General features: G+C 36.2%; 1 protein-coding gene across 1 annotated transcript in view; it reads right to left on the bottom strand.

Annotated features, from left to right (window-relative positions):
• Window positions 1–16071, bottom strand: part of kif6 (kinesin family member 6) — a 44153-nt gene that overhangs the window by 130 nt on the left and 27952 nt on the right. The window contains exons 15-21 of the mRNA XM_056477047.1: window positions 14780–14835; window positions 12699–12749; window positions 11568–11649; window positions 10786–10921; window positions 9973–10040; window positions 6395–6463; window positions 2537–2652 (exon numbers count right to left, since the gene is read on the bottom strand). Coding sequence (XP_056333022.1) covers window positions 2537–2652; window positions 6395–6463; window positions 9973–10040; window positions 10786–10921; window positions 11568–11649; window positions 12699–12749; window positions 14780–14835 — 578 coding nt within the window. The remainder of the gene's footprint in view (window positions 1–2536; window positions 2653–6394; window positions 6464–9972; window positions 10041–10785; window positions 10922–11567; window positions 11650–12698; window positions 12750–14779; window positions 14836–16071) is intronic.

Raw genomic sequence — 16071 nt, 5'->3', positions numbered from 1 at the left:
CATAATAACATAGATAAGTTATAATCAGCAAATCAAAATACAAACAATAAGGACATCCATATGCCTCAAAGTTTATTGTAGAGAAAGCAAACATTAGAAAACCCTCTGCATTTGGCAATATAGGGGAGAACATCTCTTCAAACTGTTGGTGTTTGCTCTGTTCAGTTTAATCGTTCAACTGTATTTTAATTCAGGGTTAAAAAAGAAAGAAAACAGAAAATCTATAAAAGAATTGATCAGCTTTATCTGGGAAGCCATACAAAATCCTTTGGAATGACACAATAAGATAGATATTCCAATCACTCAACTCATTTTCTTTTCGGCTTAGTCCCTTTATTAATCCTGGGTAGCCACAGCGGAATGAACCGCCAACTCATTCAGCATATTTTACACAGCGGATGCCCTTCCAGCTGCAACCCATCTCTGGGAAACATCCATACACACTCATTCACACACATACACGCACAATTTAGCCTACCCAATTCATCTGTAACGCATGTCTTTGGACTGTGGGGGAAACCGGAGCACCCGGAATAAACCCACGCGAACGCAGGGGGAACATGCAAACTCCATATAGAAATGCCAACTGACCCAGCCGAGGCTCGAACCAGCGACCTTCTTGATGTGAGGTGACAGCACTACCTACTGCGCCACTGCACCACCCCGTTATTCCAGTCAAGCATCAACAAGCATTCACGCAATCAGTAAAACGGGAGCATATGCAGAGCAAACAGAATCATTTTTTATTGCTGTCACAAAAATCAATGTGTTCAAAACTCACACTTATGTCATTCATACTCTTCAAGTGGCAAAACTATACGTTAACACTTTTTTCACATGCTAACAAACTCACTTCAAAATGGTTAACTGTTTCATAAAAAACTGATTGAATATTGCATGCATTTTTGCCAGATTTTATTTTTTAAGCAAAAAATATTACCAGAAAATGACAATTATTCCAAGCTGATCCCGATTTTAGTCGAAAGCCTATTCAGGATTCCTATGGAAGCCCATTCCCTCCACTGAATAAACAATAAAAATGGTTATTGTGACTTTTTAATCTCAGAATGAGTTATAAATTCAGTACTCTGAGGAAAAAAAGTCAGAATTCTATAATATAAAGTCACAATTGTGAGTTATAACTACTTAAAAACCTTAATATATGACACAATAACATTTAAAAAATGGATTCAGTGGCAGAAATGGGCTTCCATACCTGCATTAGTGTTGTTACTTTTTTGTTACTTTATTTAGTTATTTAATTTTAGGTAACAATGAATAACTTGGAACTTATTTTGTTGAAATAATTAATTGAAATCATGATCAATAAATACAGGTTGGTAGGGAAAGAATAAAAGAGTAATAGTGATAATGTAAGTAAAATAGAATTGATATCTAAATTTCCATGTGATAACGTCTTGAAGTGTATTACATCGTTTTCTGTACGATCCAAAGCTAATAGTAGCTAAATTATTTTCACTTGTACTGTTAACTAGAAACATATATTTATAATATTATATATAAAATATATATATTTTCATTCTTGTCACATTCTTTAGCACATTCAAGACAGTAAAAAGGTAAATGTAAAAATCTATACTGATGCATAGAAAATTAATTTAAAAAATAAAAGTTATTAATTTCTGTAATGCTATTAGTTGTCTGTAAACTTCCCTCATTTAATTGAAATGGTGGAACAAACTTTAAAATTGTGGCAGGGACTTCCTGAGAGGAAGTGCTTAGGGGAGTTGACGAGTGTCAGGGCACAAGGGCAGAGACACACCAAGTCAATGTCAAAGAGCTATCCCCGTTGAAAACCAACTGTGCTGTCGGCTCGTGTCTTGTCTCGTCTGGACCAAAGAGTTGCCTATGAATACACCAAACGGACAACAGCCAACTAAAACAAAAGTCTGTGTATGGAGCTTGGAGCAAATGCAGATCTGAGGGCTCTGGGTCAGGAGACTTCGAGGTCAGGAGACTCCGGCAGGTCATACAATCCCGGTGGGTCAGGAAACACAGGTGGATTAGGGGGCTCAGGATCAGGAGGAATTGGCAGATCAGATGGCTCTGGGAGGTCAGACAGCTCTGGCATCTGTAACTCTGGTGACGTTGACCACTCTTGGAGTTCAGGCAGCAACATCAACAGCTCTTGAAGCTATAGCTCTGGTGGTGGCTGCAACTCCTTTTTGAGCTCAGGCGACAGTATCAACAGCTCTTGCAGCTCCAGCTCTGGTGGCAGTGCCAACCACTCTTGGAGCTTAGGCAGCAGCATTGACAGCTCTTGCAGCTATAATCTGTGATTATAACCCCCTTCCCACCCACCGAATTTTTTCACATCTAGGCTGTCAGTCTTTCTTTTCTATCCAGGTGATCCCATACTGTCTCTATGATGTTAAGGTCTGAACACTGGCCACTGCATGATTGTCTTTGTTTTATCATCATCAAATATAGTTTCACTTTAATATGTAAATGATTTCACTTTTATTTTTTAGTGTTCTATAAGTGATCCTAGTACGTATGAGGTTATGAACAATACCTGTGCTGTTGAGCAGGTTGTGTCTGGCTCTGATGAAGGCCTGTATATCAGCATCAGTCTTTTTATCTCCGGTTAATGAAAAAGAGGTAGATGAGAAACCACCTGAGGGCAAGGCTCTATAACACAACAAACTAAATTAGATTCAGGTGTTGACAGGACTTACCACATAGTTTCTTCATCATTTATCAGTAATTTGGAATTGGGCAACACTTTTTTATACATTGTAATTTACAGTTATTTATTTAGCTGACATTCCTATTCAAAATGACTAGAAACAATCAGACCAACAAAAACTGCAATCAGTAGTTGGTAAAAAGCCACTGCTGTTCATCTTGCACAAGTGGTTTTGTTTAGTGGTTTTAAAATCTTTTCAGAAGACAAAAAATGGTCTAGGGGAGGTAGTACCTCAAAAATAAAAAGTGAATGAGAAATCATTTGTTGATATTACTCAATTTTAGACTGTAAGAAATGTTTTTCTTGTCAAAGCAAAGTCCAGAGGGGTATTGCACAAAAGTTGAATTACAAAAGCGATGGACAGATGGGGCCATTAAATATGCATGTTTCTAGGAACGGCATGCCACAGCAGTTCACAGGCTATAATTAGGTTCTGGAGTCATGCTCCACCTTCAGTTATTAGTCTTTTGTGTCTATTAAAGCCAATGTGCTAACCTCTCTCGGTACACCTTGACCATAGATATTTACATTAGATGTCGCCTACACTGTTGTTGTCTATTGGAAGGAATGCATCAATAGAGCCACCATTTTAGTACAGGGTAGCGCTCCTTGGAAATGAATGCGGGACCAAGCTGCAGTGGAGGACTGTGGCAATCTAGAGCCAGAGATACACACATATATACATATATCTATGATCGGGAGTTTTTCCGGTGGTCATTATGCAAAATTTTTTTTGATTACGAAAGTTATTATTTTACATCACTATTTACATTGATAGATAAAGCGCCTACAGGAAGCACAGATGAGTTTGGCAGTTGTCATGTTTGACAGCTCAGCATTTAGAGGATATTGTTTGCGCTTGCTCTAGAGGTATTCAGATATTCAGGTATTCAGTGTTTTTATGTTCATTCTATTTTTACAATGTAACGTAGCTACAAATCTACAAATATTTATATATATATTTATTATTTTGTGCATTGATTTTCCTGTGAAAAGTAATAGGCATCTGGCAAATCATACAGGTTTGGCTATCCATGTACACCTACAATCGACATGGTCAGCAACCATGATTAATGATTTTTTTTTTTTTTGTGATCAAATATGGCTAATAGTCAAATACATTTAAATTATGACTGTGCCTCAGATGCAAATTCTGTAGACAAATGTGCTTATATTTTAAAATCCTGCTGATTAATCACAACTTTCTGAATGGTTTAGCTTCCCAGCTTCTGTTGCAGTTGATAATACGTAGAATATCAAAGCTGACATTGTGTCGTAGGTCTTCCTAGCACACTGACACAACGATTTGCTATGCTGCATTAATCAAGGCAATTGTGAACACTCCCAAAAACAACATTGTAAGAAAATGGCGTCTACGCTTCTGGTTGCCTGTCTGTCCCTCCCTTATAATATTAACATGGTCACTTGGATCCATTGTGTTGAGTGATTGACCTGTACTGATGACTACAACACAACAAAACCCTCCATGGCTAAGAAGACATTGATGAAACACTGACTACGTTTTACATGGACATCGGTAATCTAATTATTTACATGATTTGTTTACATGAGTTGCTTTTTGAATGATTCTTTCATGTTCCTGTTTTACATGTCATAGTACATTGTTCATTTAACATAGTTACGTCACCATTTGATGCTAGCTCCCTCCGGCGTTTCACACAACAACAGTGTTCATCATGGCACCATATGTGATTTTGGGCATTTAGTTTTTAACTTTGCGTAATTTTAAGTTCAACAGGGCTTCTGGTAGTACCTAGAATAGCAAAGTCGAGTAAAGGAGGTCGAGCCTTCTCATTTATGGCTCCTAAACTCTGGAATAGCCTTCCTGATAACATCCGAGGCTCAGACACACTCTCCCAATTCAAAACTAGATTAAAGACCTATCTGTTTAGTAAAGCATACACTCAATGCACCACTTAGCGGGCTTCCACACAGGTTTCTGCACCTTGTTTATATACACTATGAACAGCAGCTACGCGAATTATTCTCTTTATTCTCCATTTCCACCTGGGGATACTCTTCCCGAGGCCCTCAGACTATGCAGAGTCACTGATTCGATCCAAGACCAACGACGAGATGATCCCAAGGTTTCCATATCCTGGACCGGGCCGTATCCCGAGCAGCTACTGTGGTGGTCATGGAGGAGTGGAGAACATGAGACTGATTCCTGTGACGCTCCAGGGACAGACGAATCTTCGCTGAGGCCAGCTTCCAGCCTCCGCCGCTGAGACTGCAGCTCTGCACAAGAGGTTTGGGCAGCGGAGAAATTAAAATGGCCGTGCCTAGCTGAGTCTGGTTTTTCTCAAGGTTTTTTTTCTTCACTTCCGCCTTTAGTGAAGTTTTTTTTTCCCTCTCCGCTGTCGCCACTGGCTTGCATGGTTCGGTATCTATAGAGCTGCGCATCGTTGGATTTGCTCTTCAGTGTTTGGACTCTCAGTAGTGATTATTAAACCACACTGAACTAAGCTAAACTGAACTGAACTTAAACACTACAAACTGAACTACACTGTTCCAATTTACTATGACCTTTTATGTGAAGCTGCTTTGACACAATCTACATTGTAAAAGCGCTATACAAATAAAGGTGAATTGAAATGAATTGAACTGCAGTTCATTTCTCACACCGTGCGTGCGAACACACCAGTGGATACAAATTCTCAGGCAACAGGCCACCTCTGCCATTTCATTCACAAACTTTTCATTCACGACAAACTCAGAGATTCTAGATGGACAGTAAAGACTGTTGGGAGAATTCAATTTAATGTACATACAATTTTTTTTTCTTTTTTAAATATTTGCCAAATTATGTTTATCGGGGCAGGGAAATTTTCACAGTATGTCTGATAATATTTTTTCTTCTGGAGAAAGTCTTATTTGTTTTATTTTGGCTAGAATAAAAAGAGTTTTTAATTTTTTAAACACCATTTTAAAAATAATATTATTAGCCCCTATAAGCTATTTTTTTTAATAGTCTACAGAACAAACCATCATTATACAATAACTTGCCTAATTAACCTAATCTGCCTAGTTAACCTAATTAACCTAGTTAAGCTCTTAAATGTCACTTTAAGCTGTATTGAAATGTCTTGAAAAATAGCAAGTGAAATATTATTTACTGTCATCATGGCACAGATAAAATAAATCAGTTATTAGAGATAGGTTATTAAAACTATTATGTTTAGAAACGTGTTGAAGAAATATTCCCTCCGTTAAACAGAAACTGGGAGAAAAATAAACAGGGGGGCTAATAACTCCGACTTCAACTGTATGCACATTGTACATACAGTATATACTTGTACATTCAAACAAACTCACATTTCTTAAATATTGTTCAGTATGTTTCTTCTAAAGTTTCTATCTCAAGAAATTGATTTATACAACAGCACATCAGCCTAAATAATAGTCAAACAATAAACGTTTTGTTTTAACAAGCTTTCACTGGAAGTAAAAATACTTTCAAATTAATGAGCCAAAATATCTTTATTACAGCTATTTGAAATTTGCCTTTAAATGAATTACTATTTCAAGTACTGTTTACTATATATTTCATATTACCTTTTTTTAAAATGAGTATTTCAATTATGGAGTATATTTGCTGAAGTACTGTAGCTTGCACCCATGATTCTCAATGTTTATTTGTTTTGTACAATCATCAGATCTTACCTCTGATCTCTGATCTCTCCTTGTCTCTCCTCCTGAAGATCGGATTCATCATCTTTGAGATTATTTTTCCTAAACAAAAATCATGTTCAAACTTGTTTAAGCAATTCCAGCACATCTTAAAATAGGAGTTCAGTCCACATGAAATGTTAACATTAAATAACTTGCTACATTATTGAACATAATTCTGTTTACACAAACATATACAGTTAAGTTCAATGTTTACATAACGTTCCACATGAGCTTCTCTGAACCAGTCCAAAATCAGCTGAACTAAAGAGGAAAAATCAGCTGAACCAAAGCGTGAGCTGTCATGAGGGTTTACACTATATGCTGCATGATTGAGCTCGCCTCAGTTATGATTTGAGCTGTGTATAATTGATGTTTGCTACTATCAAACGATTGAAACCTTTGCAGGGTGAGGAAACTGCCAAGTGCTACTTGCAATTTATTTGTTAGTGCAGAATTGGAACATTGTACAAACCTAAGGCTGCATTTCCAGCCCGAACTGTAAGCAACTGTTGTTGCCACAACATGCCCGGACATGCCTGGACATGCCTGGACAGGCACTCTGGCCTAAAAAAAGCCAATGTATTACTAGCGGCTGAATGTGTGATGTCACAAGAGATTGATGGTCACTTGATGTTAGTATTACAGGAAGTGCAAATCCTTAATGATACTCCAGAAGGAAACATTATGCATTAAGAAACATTAACACATTAACAGGACCCAGCTTTAAAGGGGTGGCCCCCTACGATATCATATTTGAAATTTTAGTTCATGTGTATAGTGGATGAACAACATCTCTGAATGCTCAAAGGTTAATGCGAATAAAGACATTGGCTTTTACAGAGTTAGCTTAGATGAAGCGCAGAGTAGTACATTGTTCAAAATGTTAAGATTTATAATATGTTTATTACATATTAAAGCTCTTTAACATTATTAAAAGTACACGCCGTGTGCTGTCTGATATTTGTTGGTTTGCACAGTCACAGTTCTAACAGTCAAATTCAAACTATGTTTGCTAGTTATCTGATTTTCAAGATCCGAGTTAAACTATCTGCTGCAGCTTTCAGTACGGCAATAAATGTCATATAAATGGTACTTAAACTCACATTAGTAGCATTTAACTTTGAATAAAGCACATAATCAGCATCTCAGGTGATTATTGTCATAGTAGTTTATGCTGGTGCTCAGTCGCAGCACTGCAGAAATAGAAACCATTTATAAAATAAAAATAGCTACAAATTGTTTAGAACAGGGCTATTCAATTAGTTTGTCATGTGGGCCAGTTAATAAAAAGAATCCCAAATGAGAGGCCAAAGAGATATGATTAGCACAACACAATCTCACGGCAATTCGTAACTTTTTTTTAGTGGCTAATTCGTACGAATTCGTATGATCTAATTCGTACAATTTAGTACGATTTGCTCATCCTCCAATGACGGTTGGGTTTAGGGGCGGGGTTAGGTGCCACGCCTCCTTTTTAAAATCGTACCATTTCGTACGACTGAACTCGTACGAATTCGTACGAATTAGCCACTAAACTGTCAAAACGTAAAATACTTACGTTTTCTCGTGAGATCAGGCTGGATTAGCAATATATGTGATGACACAATGGCAATTTAAGAGCCCATATGCTGTATTTGTGCTCATAAAGACACCCACGTTGGCTTTTTCTACATTAAAACGTTAATATGTTGTATTTTGAAACTACATAATATCACTGCATTGTACAATGTGGCTTTTTTTACAAATATATTCAATTGTTGTATTTCGAAGCACAACAACAGCAGTGCATTGCTCAAGTAAGCTTCTTCTACATTCAGACACATTCATATGTTTGTTGTAATGCAATGGAAAATGAGGTAAACAGACATCACATTTACCAACCAATAGGAGACCAAAGACATTTAAGCAAATTCACTTTTCTATGGCCATTTCAAAAGGCATACAGTTTTATAATGTCCAGTTTCAGTAAACCTACATTTTAAACTATATATTTCCATTAAGCCATTCATTTTGTATTTTATTTAACTTTAATTTTTTTATGGTAGTTGTCCTAAAGTATTTAGCAATATTAATAAAAAAATATATAATAAGTGAGATCCAAAAATATTTTTAAGAAAGTTGTTCTAAAGTATTTAGCAATATTCTAAAATAAGAATGCATTATTTCATTGCACTGTAATCTGGTCCTTCTGGATGTGTGTGTAAAGGTATGTTTTCACAGTTTAGGAGAGATGAGGAGTTTAAAAGACTGGTCTCTGTTAAATCTTTTCTAGAGTCTCAGAGTCTCTCAGGGCCGTAGACAGTCATTCTGAGACAACATAGGAGAGTGACGACTATGAATGACCTGTGTAATGGCCCTTACAGTTCCTGCTCCGGCCTACAGGTGAGCTGAGAATGTGCTTAAACAAATAAAGAAACACATATAAAACCAAACCTTCACAAGAGGCCTTGAGAGTGAATGATTGAAGACATGATCAACAGAGAATCTAAAATGCTCCCACTTGGCTGTCATGTATGTGTGTTAGGCCAACTCTTAGATAGGTAGGCAAGGGCGCACACAAACATGCTCCCACAAAAAAACAATCATCCTTCTGCATCATTCAGGTAACAAAACAGCATTTAGAATACATTTTATGTGAAATTTTAAACAAGCTGTTTTTAAAAAATAAATTTAACAATCACTTTCTTTTGTGGATTAAATGTAAACATATTCTATGTAAATATTTTTCAAGTCAGGGCTTAATAAAAAAAAAAAACATGTTTTTTGTCATAATAATTTTGTCAAAATTGTCATGTATTTTTTTTTTTAAATCAACAAAATAATCAACATTTCTGCAAGATTTATGTAAATATTTGACCTCAACTATGTACAGTTGAAGTCATAATTATTAGCCCCCCTTTGAAATTATTATTTTTTTTTTGATTTCCCAAATGATGTTTAACAGAGCAGGGAAATTTTCACAGTATATCTGATAATATTTTTTCTTCTGGAGAAAGTCTTATTTGTTTTATTTCGGCTACAAGAAAAGCAGTTTTAATTTTTTTTATGAACCATTTTAAGGTTAAAATTATTAGCCCCTTTAAGCTATATATTTTTTCGATAGTCAACAGAACAACCATTATTATACAATAACTTGCCTAATTACCCTTACATGCCTAGTTAACCTTATTATTCTAATTACCCCTCTAAATGTCACTTTAATGTTACCTGCATTTCGTTGCCTTGTACTTGTACATGTGTGATGACAATAAATTGAATCTAATCTTTAATGTTACCTGCATTTCGTTGCCTTGTACTTGTACATGTGTGATGACAATAAATTGAATCTAATCTTTAAGCTGTATAGAAGTGTCTTAAAAAATAACTAGTCAAATATTATGTACTGTCATCATGGCGAAGATAAAATAAATCAGTTATTAGAAATGAGTTATTTAAACTATTATGTTTAGAAATGTGTTGAAAAATGTTCTCTTTGTTAAACAGAAATGGGGGGGGGGAATAAACAGGGGGATAATAATTCAGGGGGGCAAATAATTCTGACTTCAACTGTATATCTTATCCATTCTCACCTGGTTAACATGTGGCTGAGAGGGCTGGTGCCCCATCGATTGTTTCCTGTGTTCTCTGCACTGTGACCCTGATGAAGAAAGGTACAAATATATACATTAAGTCAATGTAATAAAACTATAATATTTAAATAAAATAAAAACATACATTTTCACAGACTTGTTAATCAAAGTGTGGTGCTGAAATCTGCACCCATTGCTTTGTGTTTTCTGTTCTGTGTTTCCTGTGCCAATCCCTTTGTTTATAATAATTACCATTGTTAGTTTCCACAGTGACTGTCTCCGCCCCCTTTGTTATGCTGTTATATTTCAGTCGCTGTTTGTTGGTTGTCTTTTGATATTCAAGTTTCCTTAATATAGTGACAATCATATTTGTTTGTAGTGTCGTCAAAGTAGCTAAAGATGGTTTAAAGAGCTTATTTTGGAATGGAGATAATTTGTTCGTATTAGTGATCCATGGCTTTTGATTATATCTGAGTGTGTTGTGGTTAATCCTTGGGTTGGGCGGGTCAGGCAATTAAAATTGTGCATTCTATTTAATCAACCCAGGCTCATTCTGATTACGTACCCCTATATACATTTAGAGAGAGCAAAATACGTCCCAGGAGCTACATTTTTTTGCATTTCTGGTTAATGATGTCAGAATTTACCTGTATTTTGGAATGGATATGTGAATGGTCTTTTCCGGAAAAAAGTCCGTAACAACCTTGTCTGTGTGAACAGTGCTTTTTTGAATTTACTAGTTAAGTTGTTCTGGAAATTTTCCGGTATCACTGTGTGAAAGGGGCTAATACTATATATCGCAGACATAAAAACCTGTAGTCTAGCGCCTTCCTGGGTCCACCAGTTCTCAAAGTCTCTTTGGATTTTCACTTTCGACTTCTCATGTAACAGCTGCAGATGTTCAATCTCTGTTTTCAAATCTTTTAAACATCCAGAGGTGATCTTGTAACTATAAAGAAAAAAAACCCAGATATACAAGTATTAAATAAAACACATTCCATAAGATCATAAACTTCATCAGACAGAAGAACGTTTTAATTGAGATTTGTACATTTAACAATAAAGAAGCTTGTTGTTGTGAATAGGGTATATGCGGAAGCATGCGGAAGGACTTTTAATTTGCCAGTAACCTGGGTTAAGCGCTTAAGGTGAACTGTATGCCATTACAAAATTGGCAGGTTTAAGGTCTGTTTTCTTTAAAAATCTGCGATCTCCACTGATATCTGATATAAAGTGGGTCTCAGATTGTACAAGAAGCACTGCATTAAATGACATTTTTCCCAGCCATGTCTTTAAAGTATGAACATTTATTTTACTCCAGTATATTCAATGGAGCTTCTGGGCTAGCCTGCCGATTCTGACGGCGTGTGCGAGTAAACAGCTTTTTGTTTCGTTTTACGTTTGAGCAACTGGATGAATGCCAAAGTCTATTTAACTGATTGTATTTTAATTAGATTACAACATTGATGCTGTTAAAAGTAATCGTATAAAATGGAAAAAAGTCGCAATAAACGTTCACCCGAAGTTTATCAGTATGGGAAGAAACACTAGCTCCGCATATACACTATAGTTATTTTAAATAAAAAGAGACACACTTTTTCTTCTCCTCCTCTATCTGGGTAAGGATTTTCTCCTCAACAGGATCCAACTCTGATTCTGTTTGATTTCTTGTTAAGCCTAAAAAGAACAAAATAAAGAGAAACTGATGCAATGTGGCTTATTTCAGAAGAAAGTCAAAAACTTGACTTTTGATAAACTGTACAAAAAGTCAAAACATTCAGCAATTCGAAATGCATGGCCAGGTCATTCAGAGTTTTTTGTTAATTTAGGCATTTACTGTAAATTTTATAGAAAGCAGCTCATCAAACTACAGTCAGCAAACAAACATCTCACCCAATACATTCAATCAATCCCCTCTGCCTTTCCACCAAAGCTTATCTGACTGGCATTGTCAGAAGTTGTATGAGTATGCAGAGTAAAGCACTTGCTTCAGCAAGTTAATTGGAAATTCAAAAAACACAACCAACCATAAACCCAGCAGTAGGGCTGGGTGATTGATCCAACTGAAATTAGAAATGCTATTGAGCAAAGCTGCAATTGTGGAGCACGTCTTCTCAAGGAAGCACAGTGGGATTTGTAGTAAAATGTGGGTAAAATGTGCTTTCATTGACTACGTTTACATGGACATCAGTAATCGAATTATTTGCCTTAATCTGAGTAAAACAATTATATGATGAAGGTGTTTACATGAGTTGCTTTTTGAATGTACCTTTCATGTTATAGCATGTTATCGCACATAATTCGCTTAACAGCATTATGTCACCACGATATTCACGTTTTCTCCAGGTTTTCGTCTAATTTCGGGTGTTTCATTTTTAATTTATCGACTTTACTGCAGTTTGGCACTTTCACTTTCATTCAGGAACATTTCATGCACGCCCCCCGTGACTGAGGTATTGGATGCAGGAACTGCTGGAAGAGTTGTTTTAATGGAATTTGATAATGCATGCCGGATGGGACAAAAAACCTTCACAGACTGGTGTTGTGCTAAATGTGTTTAGAGATTTGAAAATGTGGCTACAGATTGGAAAAGTATGTTAGCAAAAATGGTAAACTTTTTTATTACAAACACTGTTACCAGGGCCATGCCACAAACTGACCTGGAATATGAGGATTTGGTAAGAGAAATATGTAACAGAAAACGAAGTAATTTTTAGGTCACCAACCTTGGGCTGCCATTTGCTTTCGTCTATTTTTCAGCTCGGCCTTCAGATAGTCTAAAAAAGAAGGAAAGAGATGTAAAACTGCTGATTGATTACGTTGAAAGGTTAGAGCGGAGGTCTTCAAAACATGCTCCTGTGGACCCACTGCAGATTTTAAAAATCTGATTCAGAAGAGAGCTCAATGAACTGAACTGTGTCAGCTAACAGAGATATACAAAATGAACATTTAACATTTGTGAGAAGAAAACTTTGTCCTTTGCTTGCATGGTTTCTAGTTTGTGGTATTTTACTTGCTTTTAGTTTTTGTTATCTGCCTATTAAAGAAAAAAAGACTTTAAAAATACTTTTCCCACCAAAATCACATGGGAGTTAAAATAAGTAAGTATTTTTTCTTCTATAAAAGAAGTTGTTTTTTTAAATACATTTTAAGGTCAGTATTACTAGCCCCATCAAGAATGTTTTTTTTTGGTCTACAGAACAACCCAGTGTTGCACTTTAAGCTGAATACTAGTAGCTTGCAAAATAACTAGTAAAATATGATGTACTATCATCAACATTAACTGTCAACATCAACTGTTATTATCAGTAATTAGAAGTTAGTTATTAATTAAATCTATTATGTTTAATAATGTGTCCAACTGTGTATATATATATATGTAACATATATAACATTCAGTGCATCCAGAAAGTATTCATAGCGCTTCACTTTTTCCATCTTTTCTTATGTTACAGCCTTATTCCAAAATGAATCAAATTCATTTATTTCCTCAAAACTTTGCAGACAATACCCCATAATGACAATGTGAAGAAAGATTTTTAAAAAATGTTCTAAATTGAGCTCAGGTACATTCTGTTTTCACTGATCAATCTTGAGATGTTTCAGCAGTTTAAATGGAGTTCACCTGTGGTAAATTCAGTTGATTGGACATGATTTGAAGACAAACACCTGTCTATATAAGGTCCCAGGGTTGACAGTGTATGTCAAAGCACAAACCAAGCATGAAGTCAAAAGAATTGTCTGTAGAACTCTGAGACAGGATTGAGAGATTTCAGGAGAGAGGAGAACCTTACAGAAGGACAACCATCTGTGCAGTGGCCAGACGGAAGCCACACGCCTGGAATTTGCCAAAAGGCGTCTGAAGGACTCTCAGACCATAAGAAACAAAATTCTCTGGTCTGATAAGACTAAAATTGAACTCTTTGGAGTGAATGTTAGGTGTAACATTTGGAGAAAACCAGGCACCGCTCATCACCAGGCTAATACCATCCCTACAGTGAAGCAAGGTGGTGGCAGCATCATGCTGTGGGGATGTTTTTCAGCAGCAGGAACTGGAAAACTAGTCGGGATAGAGGGAAAGATGAATGCAGCAATGTACAGAGACATCCTGAATGAAAACCTGCTTCAGAGTGCTCTTGACCTCAGACTGGGGCAACGGTTCATCCTCCATCAGGACAATGACCCAAAGCACACGGCTAAAATATCAATGGAGTGGCTTCACAACTTGGTGAATGTCCATGAGTGGCCCAGCCAGAGCCCAGACCTAAATTCTATTGAACATCTCTCGAGAGATCTTAAAATGGCTGCACACTGTCGCTTCCCAGCCAACCTGATAGAGCTTGAGAGGTACTGCAAAGAGGAATGGGCAAAAATTCCAAAAGACATGTGTACCAAGTTTGTGGTATCATATTCAAAAAGACTTGAGGCTGTAATCGCTGCCAAAGGTGCATCAACAAAGTATTAAGCTAAATCTGTAAATACTGATGTACATGTGATTTTTCAGCTTTTTTATTTTTAATAAATTTGCTACAATTTCAAAAACTCCTTTTTCACATTGTCATTTTGGGGTTTTGTGTGTAGAGCTTTGAGGAAATAAATTAATTTAATCCATTTCGGAATAAGGCTGTAACATAAACAAATGTGGAAAAAGTAAAGCGCTATGAATACTTTCCGGATGCACTGTACAATCACCCCCACACACATAGAGAATTTTAAATAGTTATAAATGAATCATAAAAGGTTGACTGTTATAATGTTAACTCTATATGATATACTAAATAACAACTGGCAAACAAAAAAGACTTACTGACTCTGGTCCGGATCTGGTTAACTTGCTCACCAAGTGCCTTAGCTTCAACAAACCTGCAAAACGAAACAGCCAATGTGAAAAACTCATATGTCTACCAATTGAAATTGAAAAAGTTACAGTTTTTCTCTTTTTCGAGAATAGTAATCCTAAATAAATATTTTTTAAAAAATTATATGTATGTAGATTAATACTGTTCAAGTAAAACATGAGTTAAATTAGCAAAATCAACAAGTTAGCTACAAAGATAGACTTTATTTAAATTATAATTAGGTAAAATACATCAAAGAAGAGAGAAAAATATGTGAATTGTAATATCAAACATACTGTCTTTAGCCATTACAACTGAACTGATTAGACATGTAGAAAGTAGAGCGGTTGCAGAGGGAATTCAATGAGGTGCTGTACCAGGAAATGAGGTGTATTTCCAAAATAAATTTATTTGGAAGGTGCAAAAATATTTACAGTGAAGAAAAATAAATGAAAACGAAAGAAAACAGGAACAATGTACCTACTGGCTGTTACCACAATGGTCCAAGTATACACTGGGTTGCTTGTATGTTTGAGTCAGCATTAAGACTGCCGGCTGCTTAGCTTCATGGTATTCTTTGTGCATATCACCACCTACTGTACTTGTTATGCAATCATAGCCTGACGTTCTTGTTTTGTCATTGCACTGCTTCAATCTCATGGATTGAATCCTCACCGTTGTTTAATTAAGGTAGAAAGTGATTTAGTGAAGCGGTGAGAGTTCCAGACTAGCATGCAGAGATAATGGGTTTGAATACAGGGTGATGTAGCTATAGATCTTAGTTCTTGTAACGTGCTTTGTTTTTAACATTCGGTTTGAAATCTGAATAAACACTGTGAATAAATATGTCTTGTTTTGATCATAAAAAATTAACATAATAAAAATACATAAAGTCACAATTTTTGAGTATTTGTACAAGTTGGGAATCGGACTCCTGACATTTGCAGCACAGCTAAGGCTGATTTATATTTCTGCGTCAAGCACATGAGTATGCTACGGCGCAGCCTGTGTGTGGTCGCATAGCCCTCTCCATGGCCATCGTCGATGCTGACGCGCACCTTTCGAAAAATTAAAATACATATCGCAACAATGCATATCGCAAGTTCTGTGATTGGTCGGCTTGGTAGCACTGACGAGTGTGGGTGGGATCAAGAGCTGCGTGAACCCACTGGAGTGAGTGTTTACAAGTGTTGAGTCCGTGAAAGAGGTCCAGATGGAAAGTTTTGTTTTGTGTTTTCCTTATGATTAAAATTGTTGCACG

Source organism: Danio aesculapii, chromosome 17 (genome assembly GCF_903798145.1).
Source record: "Danio aesculapii chromosome 17, fDanAes4.1, whole genome shotgun sequence".
In the NCBI taxonomy this organism is placed as follows: Eukaryota; Metazoa; Chordata; class Actinopteri; order Cypriniformes; family Danionidae; genus Danio; species Danio aesculapii.
This window is presented reverse-complemented; position numbering and strand designations above follow the sequence as displayed.